At 41.9% G+C, this 23,406-nt stretch overlaps 1 protein-coding gene across 21 annotated transcripts in view; it reads left to right on the top strand.

The window, feature by feature from the left end:
• The window catches only part of GTF2I (general transcription factor IIi), an 86,304-nt gene extending 62,898 nt beyond the window's left edge, over positions 1-23,406 (top strand). For 15 of the 21 annotated variants that reach the window (XM_042240357.1, XM_042240354.1, XM_042240356.1 and 12 more), the window contains 19 exons: positions 334-405; positions 4,190-4,373; positions 5,373-5,431; positions 8,433-8,504; positions 9,616-9,799; positions 11,450-11,508; positions 11,838-11,912; positions 13,004-13,105; positions 13,778-13,843; positions 14,166-14,349; positions 15,367-15,425; positions 15,797-15,877; positions 16,304-16,387; positions 16,747-16,930; positions 18,407-18,435; positions 20,141-20,182; positions 20,940-20,981; positions 21,452-21,527; positions 22,248-23,406. In XM_042240357.1, the coding sequence (XP_042096291.1) occupies positions 334-405; positions 4,190-4,373; positions 5,373-5,431; positions 8,433-8,504; positions 9,616-9,799; positions 11,450-11,508; positions 11,838-11,912; positions 13,004-13,105; positions 13,778-13,843; positions 14,166-14,349; positions 15,367-15,425; positions 15,797-15,877; positions 16,304-16,387; positions 16,747-16,930; positions 18,407-18,435; positions 20,141-20,182; positions 20,940-20,981; positions 21,452-21,510 (1,637 nt within the window). In that variant the 3' untranslated portion in view covers positions 21,511-21,527; positions 22,248-23,406. Of the gene's footprint in view, positions 1-333; positions 406-4,189; positions 4,374-5,372; positions 5,432-8,432; positions 8,505-9,615; positions 9,800-11,449; positions 11,509-11,837; positions 11,913-13,003; positions 13,106-13,777; positions 13,844-14,165; positions 14,350-15,366; positions 15,426-15,796; positions 15,878-16,303; positions 16,388-16,746; positions 16,931-18,406; positions 18,436-20,140; positions 20,183-20,939; positions 20,982-21,451 lie in introns of all 21 variants that reach the window. The other 6 variants (XR_009598291.1, XR_009598288.1, XR_009598290.1 and 3 more) reach the window with 2 other exon arrangements.

Raw genomic sequence — 23,406 nt, 5'->3', positions numbered from 1 at the left:
CCCGCATTATCATAGCCCCAAACGTACTGTAACAGAAACTGCCTGCTAGCTGTTCTTTAGTGAAATGGACTCTCTCTCCTGGCTTTAATGACGACATGTTATGGTACCTGTGCAATAGTACTATTAAATTATACACTTTCATTTTGTCATTGTTTAGTGAGTTTTTACACTTTTCATTCAGTGTCAGCACTGTTTTAATAAACACATTATGAAATCTTAGAGGTAATTTTAGAACAGGAAAACAATACTGCCTACTTAATAATCTATTTCATGATATTTAGTAATTTTATTACTGTCGTCAAACTAAAGCATTTGTGTATGTTACTCTTACAGTCAAGGAAGAGTGGTATGCCAGAATCACTAAGTTACGAAAGATGGTAGATCAGCTTTTCTGTAAAAAATTTGGTAAGTCTAATTTCCTCCCTAGCTAAAGTATTAACAGAATAATTTTTCCAAATTTTGCTTTTTAAGAAAGTAGATACCGTGGATAGCCCATCTCCAGCTTTTACTGTTTGCTTTTTGAACATATATTGTGAAAAGTTTTAAACCTGTGCGGAGCGGGAGAGAACATTGTGATGAACCCCCGTGTCCTCTTGACTAGGTTACTGATACTACGGACAGGCTTTTCTGCACTGAGCGGCTCGCAGACAGGGAGTCCTTGTAGCAGTGTGGCCCAGTGGAGTGTGTTTGGCTGCCGGAGGCGCCCTGTCCTGGAGGCAGGCGGTGTCTGCAGTGCTTGCTGGGCTTCGTATCTCCAAACAGTTACAGTACTCAGCTTTGGTTTATCATCATGACAGCTTTTGTCACTTTCTTACTTAAGCGTTTTCAACTATTCTTATGGAAAGTTTGAAACGTTACTGGCACTGCATTTCTTTCTGTCTCACTGGCTGTCCTCTTCGTTCTCTCCTCAGCCTGCGCCTTAAGTTCAGTCTTTTCACGTTGGATGCTACTCCACAGCTCAGTCCTCAGCCCTCTGGCTGTGCTTTCTCCGCAGTTGGTCTCACTCTGTCTACCTTAAAAATGGTGTATCGTCCGTATTGAATAGTGACTTTCACGTTCAGGTTTCTAGCCCTGAATGGCTGGTTGGCAGCTCTTCCAGCTCCACGCATCCCGAGGCGAGTCCTTGACTCCCCCTGCAGCCCGTCCCTTTCCTGTCCTCCCAGAGCCACCACCCTCCCCCGGGCGTCCAGGCCAATCCCCCTGCAGTCACGCTTGGTTTCTTCATTTCCACAAGGCCTCCTGCTGACTCGACATGGGCAACATAGTGCAGATCGGTGTCTTTCTCTTGTCACTGCTGTCTCCCTGTAGTCAAAGCCGTTCCCAAAGCAGCCAGCTTTCAGTCTCACTGAAAACTTACAGTGGAGCTTGTCACTGTTTGTGCTCCGGGGCCTCCCTCTGTGCTGCGAGTGAGTCCCGCAGCCCCTGATCCCGGCCGGCCTGCCTTCCTGCTCGCTCACTCGGTGGCAGCTGTAAGGACCACCTGCTTGTTCTTTGCTTTTGTCAGGCCGTGCCCTCCTCGGACCGCTGCACTGTCAGCACTCTTGTTTCTGGAATGCTCTTCCCGCAGAGGTGTGGTGCCTGCCCTTGATCTCGGTGTACATGTGTCTTCTTTGGAGCGGTCTTCACCGGCTGCTCATCTGACATAAACCACGAAGCACACCCTATGTCATCATGCTTAAATTTTTTTTAAAGGACTAATGGCTGCCTTTTTCCTTCCACTATAATACAGTTTGTACAACAGCCCACATCCTGTGTGTCTCGGCTGTTCCTAGAACAGTGCTTGGTGCCTGAGCAGATGACCAACAGATAGTGAATGGACCAGTGTCATTAAAAACTACTGAGAAATTACTGAGCCTTTCAGTCATATAGTATACTTGGGGCCTCACTGAATTATAACACTGCAAAGATCAAAGGAAGCCCAGGAGTGCCACAGAGAATCACGAGGACACGGGGCTTTTCTCAGTTTTGTGAAAGAAACCATGTGAGTTTTACACAAAAAGTTGAAGTCTCCTGGGTGCAGATTCTTGCTCCTCCCCTGGTTTCCGAGAGTGGCTTATGGCTCTGGCTTCTATAGACTCAGGAAACCAGCTTTTAGGAGTAGTTCCAGTGGCAACTACAAACTTAGTCCATTTAATTGTTTGCTGTTTTCAGAATCCGTGTACTTCAGTTTTACTTACATGGTTTAGCTCCCTGAGACTCTTAATACCTTGAGGAAAAGTCAGAATTTAAGTCTTTCCCCCTCATATCCGTGATTGCCCAACATGAATATTTGGGTAGCTTAATGAAGATTTACCTCTGTGTGCATCTGGTCAGAAATCAGCTTAGGAACAGTGAAGAATCTACGCTTTAAAAATCACTATATTTCCGAGCCGTTTAGCGAAAGAAGATTGTGAACGTTATCATTAGAGATGCCACCATGGTATTGTCCTAATTCATAACTAGTTGGCATAGATAATGGGCATCTACATGAACGGCCTTAAACTTTAGCCTCTAGGACGTTTAGTTCTAGAAATCGAACCTGGTCTGTAAGAAACAGCCAATCCTAGTAGAGCATTGGTGCTTGCTAGTAAGCTGACTTTTCCCTCATGGAAGAAGAAAGCTGTGCGTGTGGTAGTATAGTCACAGAAAGAAAAATGGGCCAGTAGGAAATACAGAGCTAAGAAAATAGATAAAGAGTTTGTGTGAGATGGCGGGGGAGGAAGGAGGTTTCAGAGGGAGTGGATATATTTATACTGAAGGCTGAGTTGAGTTGCTGTAGGGCAGAAACCAACGCAACATTGTAAAGCAGTTATCCTCCAATTAAAAATTTTAAAAATAGATAAGACTTTATATATTGTTAAATTACAAACAATAAAATTCTGCTCCTGGCCTGTACTTCAACTTCAGAGAGAGAGAGACACCAGCGGAATTGGTGCTTTCTTCAAGGCTCCTGGCAAGGAAAGAGGAAAACTTAAGACTGTCCATCATATCGAACCCAAGTCCTGAAAGTTACACTGCAGATCGGCACCTATGAACCCCTGTGTGTCTGGTGCTGAGAACTCAGCCCCACAGAAGACCGTGAATGCTTCCCCCCTCCCCAAGGATTCGTTTATAGATTAGGGTGGTATGCATAGCAAAGCAACAAGTGAGTAATGTAGTATGCTAGAAAGTGTTCAGTGTTCAGGAAAAAATTAAGCAAAATTAAGCAGAATGACTAGGGGGACAGAAAGGTTACTAAATACAGAGGAGACTTTGTTCATGATGAGATGAATGCTAAAGCGCTTGACCTTCCCCCTTTCTGTAACTTGTGCTGTTTCTTAGCTCCAACAATTTGGTTCTTTTTTATTTTATAGGAAGTTGTTTTAGAATTAAGTTTGTGTCCTTTATTGTTATATTTAGCAGAGTAACTATAATAAATATTACTCCCAGATGTGAGTGTGAAAGCCTTTACCATGTTTTCAGAGGTAATATTTCTTTAAACAGCTCTGCTCTAAATTACATTGTATTTGGGTTTTCAAATACACACTCCCAGGACTTCCCTGCTGGTCCAGTGGTTAAGACTCTCAGCTCCCAATGCCGGGGTCCCAAATTTGATCCCTGGTCAGGGAACGAGATCCCACATGCCGCAGCTAAGACCTGGTGCAGCCAAATAAATGAACAAATATTTAAAAAAAAACAAACAAGAACACAAATACACGCTCCTTACTTAGACTGTCGGGACCCTACAATATAGTAGAGCCGTTCCGGTTTGGTACTGATGAAAGGAAGGAGTTAAGGCAGAAGGCGTTTGGGTTTGAGAGGAAGGTCAGAGTGAGAGTCAGAGAAGTGCAGATGCTTCGGGAAGGCACTCCTGTTTCCACCCGCCAGACTATGAAAGGTTTGAATGTGACACACAGAATGCGAGGGGCACCTGTAAGTGCCGGTAGTTTGTGAATTGATTCTTCCTTGTTACACCTCTGTTTGGATGTGGCTTTAAAGTTGAATTAGTAATTACATTTTTACATTTTAAAGTTTCAGTGCTGCGCCTATTCAGAAACAGAATAGTAAGAGACATTCCCATGTTCCTGTTTTTGTACTCAGTGATCGTTAAGGTTATTTTAAAGATGCTTTTCAAAAAGTTGACCTGTCCTTTATTATGGATTTTTTAAAAAAATATAATTTCAATGAAAATTTAGTCTCCAGTCTTCTGAATTGCTTTTCTTTCATAAAGCTGAAGCCTTAGGGAGCACCGAAGCTAAGGCTGTACCTTACCAGAAATTTGAAGCACACCCTAACGACCTCTACGTGGAAGGACTGCCAGAAAACATTCCTTTTAGAAGTCCCTCGTGGTATGGGATCCCAAGGCTGGAAAAAATTATTCAAGTGGGCAATCGAATTAAATTTGTTATCAAAAGGTAGGATTATAATTTACAGAAACATGTTTAATGTTGTCTTTAAGAAAAGTTAATTTCATATAAATGGGCTTTCCCCCCTCCCAGTTGGACTTTGCTCCCCGTATTTAAAACTGAGGTATTACATTTAGATTCGGTTTTCAAGCAGGTGTCTCTGTAGTACCAGGTACCAGATATACCAAATTGGGTCCAACAGAAACTCCGTCCTTGGGAGGCTTGTTTCATCGATCGATACCGAAAAGCGCCAGCTTTGGGAAAGAGGGCCAGGGCAGCATGCAGAGGGTTCATTTGTGCCCAGAGGATGCAAGAAAGGGGGTTCAAATGAAGGAAATAGCCTAAGTAGGTCAGGGCAGGGAGGTGTCAGGTGGCCTTGCATATTCAGATAACCATACAGTCTGTGTGGGAGGGAGTGATGCCCTTGAGGGCTTGATACACTGAGATGGCCTTGGGGAGGAAGCCTAGCTTTGTGTCCTATACAGTCAGTGAAGGGTTGAAGAGGTTTTGACACTGATTCCTCTTAAAACAATTTGAACTGGCTCTTAAAAGGGTCGGTCTGGCTTGAGTTGGGAAGGTAGCAGAATGGGTAATTTGAGGGCAGAGTATGGGAGTGGAAGGCCCATTTAATACAAAAGAACTGTCCTTGAGGTAGACTTTGCTTGCTGACTGGGGTTGCGCGTTTGTGGATCTGTTTGTTGGGACAAGCCTCAGGGTGACAACACCAGATGCACCTCCCTGTGGTGTTGTCTAGCCCATCTGAAGGGCAGAAGCCCGAGGTTGACCTGGGATGGGGCCAAACACAGCTGTTTCGCCGCAAGTTAGCCTAAAATGCCTTTGAGGACGTAGAGGTGGTCCCACCTGAATCTTTATAAATTGCTATTTTCAAAATAATCTAAAGTCACCAAGATGATATTTTATTCACTGCAAATGAAGGTAGAGTGAACCATATGTGAAGTAAAGGCGGTCTCACATGCTCTCATCCTGATACCAACTGTATTTTTACAGACCAGAGCTTCTGACGCACAGCACTACTGAAGTTACTCAGCCCAGAACGAATACACCAGGTAAGAAAGTTGTGAGATCCTTTTTAAAAGCTTGTAAATCAAATAGTTTCTAAGCTTTCATTAAACTTTTAATGCCATAGGATTGTTCTTTTCTCCCTTCCACTCAAAAAAAATGTTTCATGAAAGATCAACACAGGCACTCCTTGTTTTATCAAGATGAACCTAGCAGTTTGGGACAAACTTGAGCTTGAATTTAGACCCATGGTGTTCAGTAGAAATAGAACGCGTCACAAATGCAAGCCCTGTATGTCATGCAGAGTTTGTACATGGTACATTGGTTTACGCTTTTCATTTCACTCATTTACATCCTTTGTTTCAGTCTCTGGTGTATATTGTATACTCCAGCACATCCCAGTTCAGGTGGCCACATTTCAAGCGCACAACTGCCCACACGTGCCTAATGGGCCAGACCACGAGATTTAGACCTTCATCTTTTCACGAGGACCTTGGTTTTAAAATGACAGATACTGGGATTGCAGCAGCTGTGCTGACATCCTGCCCGACAGAAAAGAGCTTTAAAAGTCTCTGTCTCAGTTATCAGAATGGTTTTGTTTTCTTTATCTGAGGTGTATAACTGTGCCTTTCTTTCTTTCTGATGTTTTTCTTTTCCATTCCATAATGTCAGATAAAATGACCATAACGTGTAGGTCTGCATATTAGGTTCTGTAGGTTTTGCAACCTTAGGAACTTATGTTGCTAAGAACCAATAATGGGTTCTTCTGAGTTTTTGTTGTTAAATCTTTTCCCATTCCTTCTTTTTCTTGCTTTTGTTTTTGCAGTTAATCATTCTCGTAAATGCTAAGGTGAACTGCTGTCCGAAGTGGGTTATTTGTCTGTACTGGAGTACTGATTCTTGAGTTTTAGGTACCTGGGTGCAATTGGTGAAAGTCATCAGTATGTTAAACAGATGGTATAATCTTTTTGTGTTCATCATAGCATGAGAAGTATTTGGAAAAAAACTATACTGGGAAACAGGCCATCCTGTGCCCAGAATTCTGCCGGGGAGAAGAGGTGATGCTTAATTTCTTGGGTTGAATGCAGCTTCCTCAGTCCAGCAAGCTCTTCAGAATGCATTTGACTTAGGCAAAGAAACAAGATATCGGTGACAGATTGGAGACTGGATGTGACAGAGACTTTACTAAGCAATGTAATGCAAGCAAAAATATTCCCAAAGGTAGAGCTGTGGTATGCGTTAGTCTGAATGTGATGGAACTCTATGTGTGTGTCTTCATTTCTGAAGACAGACCTCAAGTTCAAGCTTGTGATTATTGTGATGCCTGATTTTATTAGGAGCATTTCTCATAGTGACTGTGAACTGAGGGTGTTAAACATGTATCACTGGAACAGTCTGTAGGCAGCATAGACGTTACTCTGAGGATTCAGTAACAGTTTTAGCAGCACTTGATCTGCTGTTTTCTGGCACAGACAGTTACAGGCCTTGTATCTGAAGACACTCCATTCTCCCAGTCATTAACAGAACTTGGCCTTTGGCCATTCGTAGACCTTGGAAAGAATCAAAGCTTGTCCTTCTTCATTCCTACAAAGTGGTATTTGGTCTGCCCGTGCCCTGGGTGTTAGTCCTGCCAGGCTAATTCCAGTCCTTGAGTACCTGCCAGAAGCATTGTGTTAGTCGTTGCCGTCAGAGACACCTGCCTGACTCTTAGGTAACAGTTGCATGCTGAAACACGTGGCCAGGCACTTGGTTCTCAGTCTGGGAAAAGGGAGAGGTCTCGTGCGAGAAAGCTGTGGACCTAGCCAGGTAAATGAGCCTTGCAGGGGAAGAGAGAGAAGGCAGTTGGTTCCTGTGTGGAATGGTGCAGAGATCTGTTTGTATTAGCATAGAAATACCAGAGAAGGAAGTGCAGGGTGAGGCAGAAGGGGAGCGACGAGTTGTCAGATGCCCTTGACCTTGGAGAAGGCAGGCTCTGCTGACTGGTATAGTAGTATTCTTACTTGCTTTATACCAGACTGACTTTGTCTAGTTGAATGGCTGAGTTACCGTATTAAACCCTTGAGATGCTAGGTTTTGTTTTAAAGAAAAGGTTTTAAAGTACTTTCTTGGTAAAAGTAAAGGAAAAGAAGGAGTTTCTGAGGCTCCCAACCTTGAGCAGTATTTTTAGAACTTCTCCAACGTTTCCTGCCGCCTCACCCACAGACAGGGCTGACTTCTGCTCCTGGGACGACTCGTGCACTCTCTGCCCTTTTCTCTAAATTAACTCTGTCTCACCCTCCTCCCTCATCCAACACCTCCAAGCATCCTCCACGGTCCCCAAGATCACCTCTATCCTCTGCATCCTCACCTCCACCAAACAAGCCCCGATAGTCTGTCCAAGTGATAACCCTACCTGTCTTTTCTAATAGCTTATTTTTTCTTTATTTTTATGTTGTATTTAAAGGGATATGGTTGTCTTACAAATAAAGGGTAAGGAAATCAGGTGTAAATAGTGCTCAGTGACACCTCCCTAATCACTTTATCATTCATTTCTTGCTGTGATGAGTGAAGTTTTCCTTTGTGTAAATCTGTAGGCATACATGTGTTCAATAAAACAAGGAATGCCAGTTTAGAAAAGCGAATACAATTGAAGCTCCTCTAGTTGAGCCTGGTACTGGAGGCCTGGGTCCTTATACAGGTGGTCCTCCTACTCCTGAGAGGGTTCTTCGATGTACCTCCAAGGAGGAGTGTTTAAAAACTATTCATTCTAAATGCTTCTGAACAGGTTCTTCTTTATCTACATTGTGCACTTAAGTTGAAACTCTATCTTCCTGAACTTCTTGACAAGTGCAGGAAATCATTCTTTTCCTTATGAACAGAAGCTTTTGCTCTTAAGAGAAGTTGTATGAAGAGTGTCCCTGGCTATACACCTGAAACTGTTACAGTGTAATATGCTGATTATATCTCAGGTTTTAAAAAATGGCATCACTGGAAAGAAGAGCATCCAATCTGATTTTGTGTCAGCACCCATAAGGGACATGGTTAATTAGATTGATTTTTGCTTTCTAGTCAAAGAAGATTGGAATGTCAGAATTACCAAGCTACGGAAGCAAGTGGAAGAGATTTTTAATTTGAAATTTGGTAAGTAAAACATAGTCTTAGTTTTAAAATGTTAAGGAAAGGCAGTGTTCTGAATGAACATTTTAGCAGTTCAGGACCTAAAGAGGGAAGGTCTCAGAAACTGGGTTTGACTTTCTTTCTGCTCTGACATTGGCTGCTTAAACCTAGCGAGTTAACCTTCTGTCCCCTGGACTCCCGATTTCTCGTGTATCAGAGCGGGAGAGTGTGGGAGGTCTTGGGAGGGACCTCAGACCCACTGTCTGTACCTGTAACCTGGCTGACACCATGTGACACATGGGTTTGATCATCTGTTTCAACGTAGATTTGTTGACAATGGTTTCCTGGAATGCTGTCTTGAGGATTCTGACAAGGCTCAGCAAGTGTTTCAGTTGATTGGGTATGTCTCGTGGAGAAGGAAGGAAGGAGTAGAGTGATCCCAGTATTCCCAGGACATTGCCATCATTGTCTTAATATCTGGTGTTAACGTTTGTGTCCTGGATCAGGAACCTTCAGTACACTTGACCAGTCTGCTCAGGTGCATCTTCTTGTGCACCGCTTACCTTCGGCATGTGGGATCTTAGTTCCTTGACCAGGGGTCAAACCCAGGCCCTCAGCAGCGAAAGCCTCTGGACCACCAAAGAATTCCCTCTTATCTTTTAAACAAGATGCTGGGTTCAAGGGCTAGGTACTTGCCATATGGCTGTAGTTCATTTCCTCCCAGAGCACAGAGACAGTTTTGATTGTCCTGTGGGGATAGTTAATGGTCCTGTCCTTTGAAGTGTTAAAAGGTTCCTTTTGTTTTTTTAGGCTTGTTCTTCAGTTTTCCCCAATGTACTAAGTAAGATGCCTACAATGTTAAGTGGAAATTGCTGGATTGTTGGGAACTTTGGCCCAATGTGTTTGAGCATGCACAGATGTCAGCTACACTTACTGTGCTGATCACTTGAGAATATATGCAAATAGCAAGGCATTAGGCCATGCACTTGAAACTAACATACTGTTATATGTTCATTGTATCACAGTTTAAAAAAATGCGTATAATAAAATCATAAAGAGAGACTGCTGTCAGACAAAAGTAAAGATTGTCTATAAAATTTTACCTTTCCTAAGTTATGTTCTCTTGCACTTTCAGCTCAAGCTCTTGGACTCACAGAGGCGGTAAAAGTACCATACCCGGTGTTTGAATCAAACCCCGAGTTCCTTTATGTAGAAGGCTTGCCAGAAGGAATTCCCTTTCGAAGCCCTACCTGGTTTGGAATTCCAAGACTGGAAAGGATTGTCCGTGGAAGTAATAAAATCAAGTTTGTTGTTAAAAAGTAAGTTCTCTTGGCCATTGCAATCCTTTCTGGAATTTAGGCAATTAAGTTGTATTTCTGATGAAAATCTTCTCTAACTTCAGGTTATGGCTAAGCTTTTGAGGTCCATGATAGAAAGTGCAGCATGAGCCTGGGACCTCACCTTGCCTGTTGCGGCTGTTCTTTAGCCTGCACTTGATTTTTTTTTAATAACCTCAGATATGCAGATGACACCACCCTTATGGCAGAAAGTGAAGAGGAACTAAAAGCCTCTTGATGAAAGTGAAAGAGGAGAGTGAAAAAGTTGGCTTAAAGCTCAACATTCAGAAAATGAAGATCATGGCATCCAGTCCCATCACTTCATGGGAAATAGTTGGGGAAACAGTGTCAGACTTTATTTTTGGGGGCTCCAAAATCACTGCAGATGGTGACTCCAGCCATGAAATAAAAAGACGCTTACTCCTTGGAAGGAAAGCTGTGATCAACCTAGATAGCATATTCAAAAGCAGAGACATTACTTTGCCGACTAAGGTCTGTCTAGTCAAGGCTATCGTTTTTCCAGTAGTCATGTAAGGATGTGAGAGTTGGGCTGTGAAGAAGGCTGAGCGCCGAAGAATTAATGCGTTTGAACTGTGGTGTTGGAGAAGACTCTTGAGAGTCCCTTGGGCTGCAAGGAGATCCAACCAGTGCATTCTGAAGGAGATCAGCCCTGGGATTTCTTTGGAAGGAATGATGCTGAAGCTGAAGCTCCAGTACTTTGGCCACCTCATGCGAAGAGTTGACTCATTGGAAAAGACTCTGATGCTGGGAGGGATTGGGGGCAGGAGGAGAAGGGGAGAACCGAGGATGAGATTGTTGGGCGGCATCACTGACTCGATGGATGTGAATCTGAGTGAACTCCGGAGTTGGTGATGGACAGGGAGGCCTGGCGTGCTGCGATTCATGGGGTCGCAAAGAGTCAGACATGACTGAGCGACTGAATTGAACTGAACTGAACTGATTTTTTTCCCCCCTTGATTTTCTTCATATGTACAAGGAGAGCTGTACTTGCCCCACAGTGGTGGTCCTGACATTTGCTGAGAGATGCTATGATGCTGTAAGAATCTTATCCATAGATACTTGAAGAAAGAAAGAAAGTGCTGATTTTTAATGTGCTCTTTTATTCCTGGTTAATCTTATGGGCAACTGAATTTCAACAGTCAAGTTTCTCGTTTATATGTCTCCAGAATTTCAGGAGCTGAAGAAACTAAACCTGTTAGTATTCATTTTCATGAAAGTGAACGTTGCTCAGTCGTGTCCGACCCTTTGCCACACCATGGACTGTACAGTCCATGGAATTCTCCAGGCCAGAACACTGGAGTGAGTAGCCTTTCCCTCCTCTAGGGGATCTTCCCAACCCAGGAATCACACTGGGGTCTCCTGCATTACAGGCATATTCTTTACCAGCTGAGCTATCATGAAAGAAGTCATTTACTCTTCCTAAAATCTTTTAGCAGCTAGCTGTGGGAAGGAAAAGTGAATTTTTTTGTGTGCACAATGATAGAGATTATTTTTGCCTTACAGAGTTATTTTGTGGTCACCTTCATTAAAAAATTGGTCATCACAAGTTTTACTAGCTATGAAGACCGATATTATACTGGCCACTGTAACATTTCTTGGTTTTCTCTCTAGACCTGAACTAGTTATTTCCTACTTGCCTCCTGGAATGGCTAGTAAAATTAACACTAAAGGTAAGAGATTATGTATACCTTTATGACACTTTGGTGTGGCAGAAATTTGTGTGGGGGGTGGCTTTTGATTTGTTTTTGAGCTTTTTAAGATATTTAATGCCTGTCCCCCCCCAAAGTAAACATTTCATTGGCAGTTTCATATTGCAGTCATCTTTCATTCATGTGTCCACAGCTTTGTTGAGACTCATGTGGAGTATTACACCATCAGTTTAACTCTTCAGGTTTCTGTGAAAAGAGCCAAACTCAATTTCAGTACTCTGCTTTTATAGAGCACTTCCTTATGGATTTTTTACAATATCCAAAAGAAATGGTATATGCTTACTTTACAGCTTTGCAGTCCCCGAAAAGGCCACGAAGCCCCGGGAGTAATTCGAAAGTTCCTGAAATTGAGGTCACTGTGGAAGGTGAGATTGCTCTGCGGCCCGTTTCTGTCCACAGTCCAGTTCACTGATTACAGCTGTTGCCTCTTCACTCTAGTGTTGACATTTTTAGGGAAACGGGCCTTCACAAAACTTGTTTCAGGTGTGGAAAGCTAACCTGTGGTAAGTCTAGAGTTCTAATGTTTTTAATCAACAGTTTCAAGTAGAGGAAATTTCTCCTCAGCCTCGCCACTACTTGTTATTTTCTGCTTTTAGATAATATCCATCCTGATGCGTGTCTGTTCCTTTTTATTGCTGAGCAATATTCCATTGTGTGGATGTGTACCGCATTTTGTTTATTTATTCGTCACCTGATGGACATCTGGGTTGTACTGCTTTTTGGCTATTTATGAGTAATGCCACTCTGAGTATTCATGTACAAGGACAGTGGTGGGTTAATGAAAAGCTCTTTTGACCTGCCTTCAGGGTGATGGGGTGGAGAGATCAAGCTTCTCCAGAAATACCTTGCTTTTATCACTATGCCATTTAAAAAAGCTTTGGTTTTATTCATTAGCTTGAAGTAATTAAAGATTAGAATGTTGAGTCTTCATATTTTATTGAATTCTGAGGCCATAGTCAGGCTTTTAGTGGGAGACAACTCAGAACCCATAGCATTGTTTCTGTGTTTTTCTTAGAATTCAAAGAAAAGATATGTCACAAATAGCTAGAGAATCCAAAGGAGAGCTTCACAGTGTAGATGATAGACTTGTATCTAAAGTTGTGTTTATGTTCAGAGGCTAACAGAAAAACCTAAAGGCAAACATAAGTGAGCAGTGTCTTCAAAAGGCTGTGATGAGTCATGAAGTGAACTGAAAGTTCCTCATACCAGCCAGAAAGCTAGATACGTTCGGGGTGGGGGGAATGCCTCGTTGTAGGGATGGAAGTAGAAAAACGGACAGAGGTCTGTAGAACTCACAGCAGTGGCCTTTTCCTTTGCAGACTGCTTATGTCCTCACTGGACTCAACTTTCCCAGCGCAGGTTGGCCTTCAAGAGCAGGTTGTACAGAAGTCACTAGCAGGTGCTTGATTGTGTGTGCTGACTATGTTTTTTGTTTTTGTTTTTTATTCTTCTTTAGGCCCTAATAACAGCAATCCTCAAACCTCAGCCGTTCGAACCCCTACCCAGACGAATGGTTCTAATGTTCCCTTCAAGCCTCGAGGGAGAGAGTTTTCCTTTGGTAAATATATACTTCATTTTTCTTTATTTCATTACTTCAAATAAAAGGAATTAGTAAAATACTGTATTTTAGTAGCTGCACTGTTTTTTAAATGCGAAGACTACAGAGCCAGATTGAGTTCAAATCTGGCACTAGTACTTATGATTCCATGACCTTGAGCAAGCTGCTTAACCTCTCTGTGCCTCCGTTTCCTTGGCTGTAGATGGGGATAACGTTATTTCTGGTTCCATAGGGTGATTTTTAAGATGATAAATACAGATCGTCTAAAGGGTAGAGCTGTGTCTGCAGAGTAGATACTATAATTGTTGGGGGGGCGGTATTTTGGTCTTTGTTTATTTCGTTAATTTGTAGCTGACATATTAGTAATATACTAAGTTAGTTGTTCAGTTGCGTCTGACTGTTTGTGGCCCCATGGGCTGTAGCCCATCAGGCTCCTCCGTCCATGGACCTTTCCGGGTCTCCAGCATTGCAGACAGACTCTTTACCATCTGAGCCACCAGGGAACCCCAGTAATATAATAGAACAGTTAAATAATGCATCAGGATTAGAATAGTTACCAAGACATGACTGTGTTAAAAACCTATGTATTTTTTTATTTTGCGCTGAGTAAAGATGCACAATAAAAGATGAAGAAGTTCCTAACCTTTCTGCGTTTTTTTCTTTTTCATGCAGAGGCCTGGAATGCCAAAATCACAGACCTAAAACAGAAAGTTGAAAATCTTTTCAATGAAAAATGTGGTAAGTTTATTTTGAAGTATTATTGTTATTAAAATATGAGATAGCTTTTTTATAAAACAGAAAAATGTGATCAGTGTAAAAATGTTCAACATTTAACTTATCATCAGATGTTTGTGGGCTTTGCAGGCATGAATTTGATTGTTTTTCCCACATTTCTTCAAGAAATTGAAGACATTTTTCTAAAATTAAAATTCATGTGATTCTTTTAAAGAATAGTTTTAGTAGTTGCAAAATGTAGTTTGAATGCTTTTTTTTTTTAAGGTTTAATTTTTCAAAAAATTATGTATATGAGAAACGATAAGTGTGTTTTGTTTTTTTTTAGGTGAAGCTCTTGGCCTTAAACAAGCTGTGAAAGTGCCGTTTGCGTTATTTGAGTCTTTCCCAGAAGACTTTTATGTGGAAGGCTTACCCGAGGGTGTGCCATTCCGACGACCGTCTACTTTTGGCATTCCAAGGCTGGAGAAGATACTCAGAAACAAAGCCAAAATTAAGTTCATAATTAAAAAGTAAGGAAATAAGATGAAACGAGCTTGCCCCCTGAGTTGGTACAGTTTGACTCTGGGAGACGGCATGTGGATTCAGCTTTGGGGCCCTAGAGTCAGAAGCTCTTTGAGCTATACTTTTATATATATTTAAAAATTTTTGTAAGTGGTCAAAAGAGGGAAGGAGGGCTGAGACTTACCAGAGGGATGACAACTTGATTTTGCGAAATCTCCTTATAGTCTATATTTTTACTGGTTGATACGGCTGGAACCTTAAGTGGAGGTTCAGTGTTCTAAAGCTTTTTTATTTCTCCAATTTACAGAATAGTTTAAATCTCTCTTCTGTTTGCTTGGGATCTGTGAATTATGCCAGCACAGCTGAAGCAGATGAAAGTAACTGGAGTTAATAAAATATGTGTCAGTGTCCAGGAATTGTTCAAAATTAGTTGAAAGGAATTTTAGGATTTATTTATTTATTAATGGCCACCCTCTGTACTTTCAGCCAGGTCTCTAGAGGCTAAGACCCTGCCTCTGCTTCCTCAGAGAGACAGACTGTTTAATTTTTACTTTTTGGCCTTGCCCTGAGGCATGTGGGATCTTAGTTCCTTACCCAGGGATCAAACCTACATTCCTTTATTGGAAGCCTGTTATTGAAGTCTTAACCAGTCCCTCCAGGGAAGACCCAAGAGAGACAGACTCTTGGACTCTTGGTGCTTGACTTTTCACAGCCTGTCTTTATATTTCCATGCTGCTTGCATGCGGGGCTCTTGTGTTTCCTTCTCAAGTCTAGCATTGCCTCTTTCCAGGATATACTGAAACCATAGGAAGAAGCTATTTAAACTAAATAGGGCTTGGTGGATGTTAAAATCACAATGACAGCTAGTCTTTTTGTGTGTGTTCCTTTAGATATCCATGTTATTTCTGTTCCTGCTAAGAATGTGTATGTATATAAAGTTACTAGCTTTTTCAGTGTCTTACTTGTTTAATTTTTAGTGTTTTACTATGGAATACTAACACACATGCTTTTTCTCTTGTTTTTAGGCCAGAAATGTTTGAGACTGCAATTAAGGAAAGCACCTCCTCATCTAAGAGCCCTCCTAGTAAGCATTTTGCTACAGAAAACACTTTGTCAGAGACTTACTTTGCAGCAGCAGTTTTAAACATTATTGCAAGAGTAGCTGTTGAAATAAAACCTGGAAAGTACATTCAAAATTGGGGTTGTGTCTAGTTTATGGTTTTTAAGTTTTTTAGTAACTTAAAGATCTCTACATGTCTGATGCTCTTCAAAGCAGCATGAGGAAGACAAAAAATGAAAAACATCTTTCAGGAAGCCCAGTGTCACAGAACAAGAAAACATGTCATGAGGAACAAAGCTGGCTTAAAATATGGTCTTTTATAGTCTGTATTGTAAGCGTTAGGGAAGATTTAAGTACGTTTTGTGCGTGCTTTAATCTGAGGTTTCCGTTTTCAGGAAAAATCAATTCATCACCCAGTGTTAATACTACTGCGTCAGGTGTTGAAGACCTTAACATCATTCAGGTGACAATTCCAGGTATGGTCTCTCTGCCTCAATTACAGCTTGGTCGGGCTTCATGGAGATTGAATATGCTGCACATTGCTTGTTGTTCCCCTAGCCCCTGCAGAAATTATTGACCAAATACATCACCATGTCAGTTTATCTCTATAAACAGTGCTTGGCAATTACTAGATTCAACATGAGCTAAAACCTGTATGCTACCCAGATGCCTAGTGTGTTTAAAAAAATTTTATGAAACGGCAAACAAAACTCTTTATAACTGGAATGATGTTGTTGCATTTTCAGTTTAGCGCTGTTATTAAATTGTTTGGTTAAATCATTTCAATCTTGATTGCTTTTTTAAAAAACATTCCCATAACATAACATTACATAGAGCACCTAAAAATGTGTCTGGTCTTAAAATGGCATTGTTAAGTTACAGCTTTCTCTTAACCTTTTCAGACGATGATAATGAAAGACTATCAAAGGTTGAAAAAGCTCGACAGCTAAGAGAGCAAGTTAATGACCTCTTCAGTCGGAAATTTGGTAAGCTTTGCATTTGTGCATGGCTTTCCAGGTGTCTCAGCATCTGCCTGCCAATCAGGAGACGCAGATTCCATTTCCGGGTTGGGAAGATCCCCTGGAGGTGGAAATGGCCGCCCACTTCAATATTCTTGCCTGGGAAATCCCATGAACAGAGGAGCCTGGTGACTCCTATAGTCCGTAGGGTTGCAAAGAGTCAGACATGACTGAGCATGGATGCAGGCATTTGCCTAATACAGCTTGCAATAAGCCAGGACTCAGTTAGATCTTAAAACTGAATTATGCTCAGGTAGTTGTCATCTGTGCTTCTGTAAACCCTCACTAAGGTGGACTCTGCTTTTATGCCATTTGTCTCACTATAGGTGAAGCCATTGGGATGGGTTTCCCCGTGAAGGTTCCCTACAGGAAAATCACAATTAACCCTGGCTGTGTGGTGGTTGATGGCATGCCCCCCGGAGTGTCATTCAAAGCCCCCAGCTATCTGGAAATCAGCTCCATGAGAAGGATCTTAGATTCTGCTGAGTTCATTAAATTCACAGTCATTAGGTACGTGAGAGTGACTTGCTTGGTCATAGGAATGAACCTGCAGATGACTGAGGCCGAGTCATCGTCCAAAATGCGATCCTCTGTAGTAAGTTTACTGTGCGATGAAATGAACTAATACAGTCCTTCAGTTACAGTGAGGCTCTTTTGTGCCTGTGCTGACTCTTCATTCTCTGGTTTTAAGGCAAGGTGTTGTTAGCACACCGTGACCTGTGGACCAGCTCCAGCCCGCCACGTGTTATTATTTTTATGTATTGTTAAAACCCAGTCACTCCTGCTTGTTTACATATTGTCTGTGGCTGCCTTCATAATGCAGTGATAAAATTAAGTAGCTGGAACAGAGACACTGTGCTCTGGAAATATTTATGTCTGGCCCTGTACAGGAAAATGTTGCCAGCCCTTGCCTGTGAGGCATCTTCCTGGGCTTCAGGTCAGACCAAGGATCCAATGCTAAGCCACTTCTGTTTCCTTGTCTGTCCAGTGAGATGGTAGTTGTTCCCTTTAAGCGTGTGAGCTGCTTATCCACAGAGTAGGAATGGTTGCCACACCTGCACACTCACAGCACTGTGCAGATTCCATTTGTGGATATGTGCTTGTCACAGTAAGTGCCACACACGTCCCCTTTGCCATCACCCAAGTAGAAATTCCCAGGGCCCTTCCCGCTTCTCTTCCACCTCCCCCAAACTTCAGGTTCCCGCTGTCAGCTTAGGACCAACACTCAGAAATAGTTAATGTCTTATCCTCCCAAAGCTTCTTCTCATTTCACTAAAATTACTCTAATTTCCTATTATTTATTTATTTGTATGTGTGTGTGTGTGTGGAAAACATAGTCGTGGTTGTTTTTTTTTTCAGTGTATTCATTTTTAATTGAAGGATAGTTGCTTTACAGTATGGGGTTGGTTTCTGCCATACATCAGCATGGATCTGCCATAGGTATACATGTGTCCCCTCCCACGTGCACCCCCCATCCCACCCCTCTAGGTTGTCCCAGAGCCCCTGAGCTCCCTGAGTCATACAGCAAGTTCCCACTGGTTGTTTCATTCACATGTGGTCATGAATACGTCTCCATGCTCCTCTGCCTGGTCGTCCTTCCCCTCCTTCCCCTTCACTCTTCCTCCTCCCCAGAGCTTAGCTGTGGTTAGATATACCCATTCATTGTCCAATTCCCACTGTCTGCTTAGGACCGACACTCAGAAATAGCCAATACAGTACTCTCCCAAAGCCTTTTCTCATTTTACTAAAATTACTCCATCTATTTCCCTTACTTTGTTCCTATTTTCCCCCCACTATCTTTGGTGTAGCGTTTTTTAATGGTTACTTGCCTGTCTGTAGGTTTCAAAGTAGAAGATTAAATGATAGTGCACAGCTTTTGTGTTTCTAGCACATAAGTAACATGGGCTAAATGTTAGTTGAGTAAAAATATACATGTAAATTCTTGTAGAGTAAAAAATACACTTGTACCATCTGTTCTCTCTTCAGACCATTTCCAGGACTTGTGATTAATAACCGTGAGTATTTCTGGATGTCTTTTTTTTTTTTTTTCTTCTCTGGGATGTGAGAAAAGGGGATGGGTGGGTTTATGCAGGTCTGCGTGTACAGTTAGAGACGTAATCCAGCAGTAATCATTCAGAGTCGTCGTTTTAGCCCTCAGTATAAAGCACCACGGGTCACTTTGTGGATGTGATACTGGGCAAGTTGCTTCGCTTTTTAAAATCGGTTTACTTACTTGTATAATCAAATAGAAATGATACTTGCACCCATTTTGGCCGTTTTAGAGCATTTTAAATGACACATTGTATGTCAAGCCTCTAACACAGTGCCTAGCAAGCTCCTTACTGTGTGAATATGAAGTTCTAATACAGCACTGCTGGGCCCATGTGCTTATGTCTGACTTAAGAAATTACAGCAAGAAATCACAGCAGAGCAGCCTGCAAAGCCTAAAATATTTACTCATTGCCTCTTTGTGATGAGGCTTGTTGACTCCTGATCTACAGTATGTGTTCAGTAAGCACAATCTATATCTATTCCTGTTTTCACCGTTACTACCGTCACTATTATTTTCTGATTACCGGGCTAGAAAAGGCAAGTCTTCTAACGTAATTTGGCGGCTTCTGTTAATATTGAGGCATTGTGTCTGGCAGTCACTGGGCTCTCAGATAATCTTGCACAAACAAGTGTAAGTGTTTTTCCAGTTCCCTGATATTCCTGTCATTTTAAACAGGTTTTTTGTGTGTGTGTTTTTGGTGTGAAACAAGTATGCTAATATGTTTTATGTTCTTCTATTACCTTTCTTGTTAAAAATTTTCCAAAGTGACAGTTATCCTTAATTGATACACCATTAGCATTTTAGTCATTTTTCCAGCTGGTATCGTCTCGGCTCTTTAACATCCATCTATATTGAGCATTCTGTTCTGTATTTGCTGGGAAAGTGTTCAGGAGTTTTCAGTGACCGCTGCGCAGCTGAGCCCTGTGAGTTGTCGGTTCCCCGCCTGAGCTGAGAGCCACGCGGCTGTTGGGCCTGTCCCGCTGCCCCGTGGGCTTCACGCGGTCGATGCTCTTTGTCTGCCTTGCCTTTAGCGTCACGGATTTGGTCTTGTCTCTTCTGCTTCCCAGTTTTGAGTCTCATTTTATCCTAAAATGTATTTGTTTGCTTGTCCCCCCAAGCCACTAGTTCTTTCTCAATAGATTCTGTTTTTATTATTCCCTCCATCTTGGCCAAGTGTGTCAGTGTCTGGGGGTGTCAGTAACGAATGAAAGAAATCTCGCTTCATAGATTTTTCAGTTATCTTCGGCGTTCAGCTTTAATTAACACCAGAGATCTTTAAACGTCCAACCCCATGATACGGTGTGGGGTTTTTGTTTTGTCTTGTTTTTTGGAAAACTTTTTTGATTACAATTCATCTCTCTTATGTAACTTTTAATTTCAAAAGACATTGTGTTTTATGACTCCTTGCCCCTCTCCCGTATGTGTAAAGTGTTCAGTTTTGTTCTTTTCCTTGTGTGGTAATAATTTACAGAATTTTATGTTAATTACCGTGAGTTAGTTACTTGGATGGGACCTACCCCAACTTCTAATCTTTGTTCCTTCCTTCTCATAAGGAGAATAGTGTCTCTTATAGCAGAGTTGGAGCATCAGGTTAGAGAATGTGCAAAAATGCTTTTCAAATGTAGCAGTGTGTCATTATTACTTAAATGAATCTGCTTTCTTTTCAGAGTTGGTTGATCAGAATGAGTCAGAAGGCCCAGTGATCCAAGGTAAATTAAGCAGGGTGAAACATGGAAATATTCCTGCTGACGCAGTAGACCGGATCACATCAATGGTGTGGCCTCACGTGCTAATGTGTACCCAACTCTAAGGAAAGTTAATTCCACAGCACACATGTCCACGTGTATGCACACACTCGAGCACACGCAGATTTGGTTTCTTTGACTCCTTTGTCTGAAAGCCTGTGTGGGTCGCACATAGGTCATCACTGAGAACTGGACCGCATGCCGTTGGCTCCACCTCCCCATGTCAAGCTCAAGCTCAAGCTCAGGAACCTGAGACCAGTGGCGTTGAGTGTGGTTGTGTGATGAGAAGGTTGTCTTAACTTGGTGCCTTATGCCCTTCATTTCTAATGGTTGCTGTAAGCCAGACTTTTGGCTCGAAATTCCTTGGAAGCAAGTGTTTGTTTAGGCCTGCTGTGTGATTCACTGAAAGTAATGAAAGACTTTCATTAAAAGGGATCCTGCAGAAGGAAGGGGGAAAAGACATAAAGAACCTCCTACTTTCCTGCTGGACCTGTGTTAAGATTGTTATTGATTGTGTAAGATAGCAGGTTTTCAGGAAAGCAGATTTTTAACAGTCCAGTTGAGTAACCCTGCTTTTAATTCCCCAAATTTGTAGCTATTGTTTCATCCTAGATGGGGGCTTTGTGTATGTCTAGAGAGCTTCCTCCCTCTAGGCTTTTTACATAACTGAAGGCGACTTTTGATTAGTGTATTAATAAAATCTTCGTGTGTTTCTCTTCAGAATCAGCTGAGCCAACCCAATTGGAGGTTCCTGCAACTGAAGGTAAAAAGGGTAGCCTGGTTGTCAAAAATTGAAGTGCCAAAGACAAAGAATTAATTGTAGTTTAGAAGCTCTTCACCTGGAAACACGTGGTGGTTTTGTTCCTTGGTTTCTGGGTCAAGTGGGTTTGTAGTTTATGCCCAGAAGCATTGTATTTAGAGATGACTTTCAGGTTCTTTTCTTCCATTTTCCCCAAATGACCCTTAATGAATTCTGAAATTGTTGAATGAATGCTTTGTAACCTAGATTCAGCTAGTGTGGGTCCTTTACATGCATAATTAATAAGGCGTTTGTGACCTTGAAAATCTAAGTAACAAAATTCAGAACTTGACTGCTGGAGAAGAGTCTCTAGTTGCTACTGGTTTTAGTATCCTGTCAAGTTGTAATGAACAGTTTGGTATGAGTAGCTGTATAATCAAGTAAATCTGTATTCATAGTGCAGTTAATCGGTTCCCTTTTGTTTTTCTTGATAGAAATAAAGGAGACTGATGGAAACTCCCAAATCAAGCAAGAACCAGACCCTACGTGGTAGAACTCTTCCTTCCCAGGGTAAATCAGCTTCTCTGTCCAGGACACCATGTAGTGTCTGGGAGAGCCTCCCTGCATATCAGTAAGCTGAAGTGTTTTCCCTGCTTCAGCCATAAACGGTGGGCCCACCTTCGGGGCACGTGAGGACCAAGTGTAAGCGTACTGGGTGGTCTGAGCTAGCGGGCTCAAGCATGGAGAGTTTCCTTGGATCAATGCATGTCTATCAGGCAAAGATGTTAAAGCACTTGGCCTCCAAAGTGTTTTGTTTCTGATCTGTAGGTTAATTCTTGTCCTTGCCATTGGATGCACTGCGAGTCAATGTCACCAGGCTGACTCTCCCCTAATCCCTATAACAGTATTTGCAGAGTCTGGCTGAGCTGCACAACCATTGTGTATCCTGGTATGATTTGGCCTGATCCAGTCATTCCAAACACCTTAAACCTTTCCAGGAGGGGCGTTCCTAGACCATCAGTCAGTGAGACTTGGTGTTCATGTCGAGCTGAACCTCACTCAGCCCCAGCATTGACTGTTTTCATGATAGTTAGAGGGTACAGTTATCTCTCACCTGTAGCTGACCCTCTGTTTTTTTTTATATGGAGACTTCTTTGATCATGGAATGGGCCATGTACCTCCAGTCCGTGGACTGATGTGGTAATTAAGTTGTGATATTAGTGAAAATCATAAATTCCTATAATCAGATTAACCTGTTTTCTCACTTGTCTGTTTTCTCTCCTGTTTTAGCTTAAAGTATCAGTGGGTGAGAAGAGCTTTTCGGACCTGTTACTGCCCCAGGCTGTGTAATATACTTGTATAACAGAAATACCTTCTATACAAACCTTTTTTTCTACTTTTAGATAGAAATGTCTACTTTTTCAGCAGTTCTGTGAATTGAATTAAAGAGCAGAGTGACTGTAGATTTGGAATGGCTGGTTTCCTTGGGAATGTATTATAAGGATTTTACAGCAGTGCTGGAAAAAACGACAGGGAAAATAACAGGGGTGGAGCTCATCAGATTTTTTACATATTCAGCAGAGCCTTCAGCGATGGTGTTTGTTTTTCAATCAAGTGAAGATATCTCCTACTGGAACATCTCAGCTTCGGCAGTGAAGAAAACCCCTGTGATATAGTTCAGCTCTTTAGTTTTTCTATTGGAGAAAATCATTTAAATGATCCTTTTGTTCACGGCTCTCCTTAATGACTGAGTGAACAGTTAGTATCTGTATATTTGACTAAACCTTTTCCTAAGCTCTCTATCATGGTTCATATGTTTTTTATCATCATTAAAACACAACCATCAGGATCAGCTAACAGCCAGTAAGAGGTCGGTAATCTCCGCGTGTAGCTTATAGATGGAACACAGAGAACCTCTTCCATCCACATTTACTTTTCATCCAAATAAAATGCATGGCGTACCAGAAGTTTGAGGTCAGGTATGAGTGTTGGGGCGAGCTGAACGACACTAGAGCCTCACTGCCATGAGCCCAGTCGTGGTGTGGAATTCTTTGGAACACCACCCCAGCTCGGCTCAGAACTTAGGGAGGGGGGGGTTTCGTTGCCTTCATTACTCTGCGGTTGAACCGGTGACACTGAGGCCCAGTGTGGGCAGTGAGGGGTCAGTCAGTTGACCAGGCACCCTCTGACATTCTGCGCCATTTGTAGGAGAATCTTACGTGTGTTGAGATTTCACCAACAGTAAGAGATGTAAAATACCAGCTATACGAAAAGCTAGAGTATGTGATGGCATAGAGTTTTCATTAGCTTTATCACAATATTCACAATGGAGAATTATATTACATGGTAGCAGAAATAGGCATTTTTATGTGTTGCTTATATTTTACCTCAAATTAAATTGTAGATATAGGGTAATAAATAAAATCCATCCATGCCTTTCACACACTAA

This window comes from Ovis aries, chromosome 24, assembly GCF_016772045.2.
Source record: "Ovis aries strain OAR_USU_Benz2616 breed Rambouillet chromosome 24, ARS-UI_Ramb_v3.0, whole genome shotgun sequence".
Lineage (NCBI taxonomy): Eukaryota > Metazoa > Chordata > Mammalia > Artiodactyla > Bovidae > Ovis > Ovis aries.
Note: the sequence above shows the minus strand (reverse complement) of the source record. Positions and strands in the feature narration are given on the sequence as shown.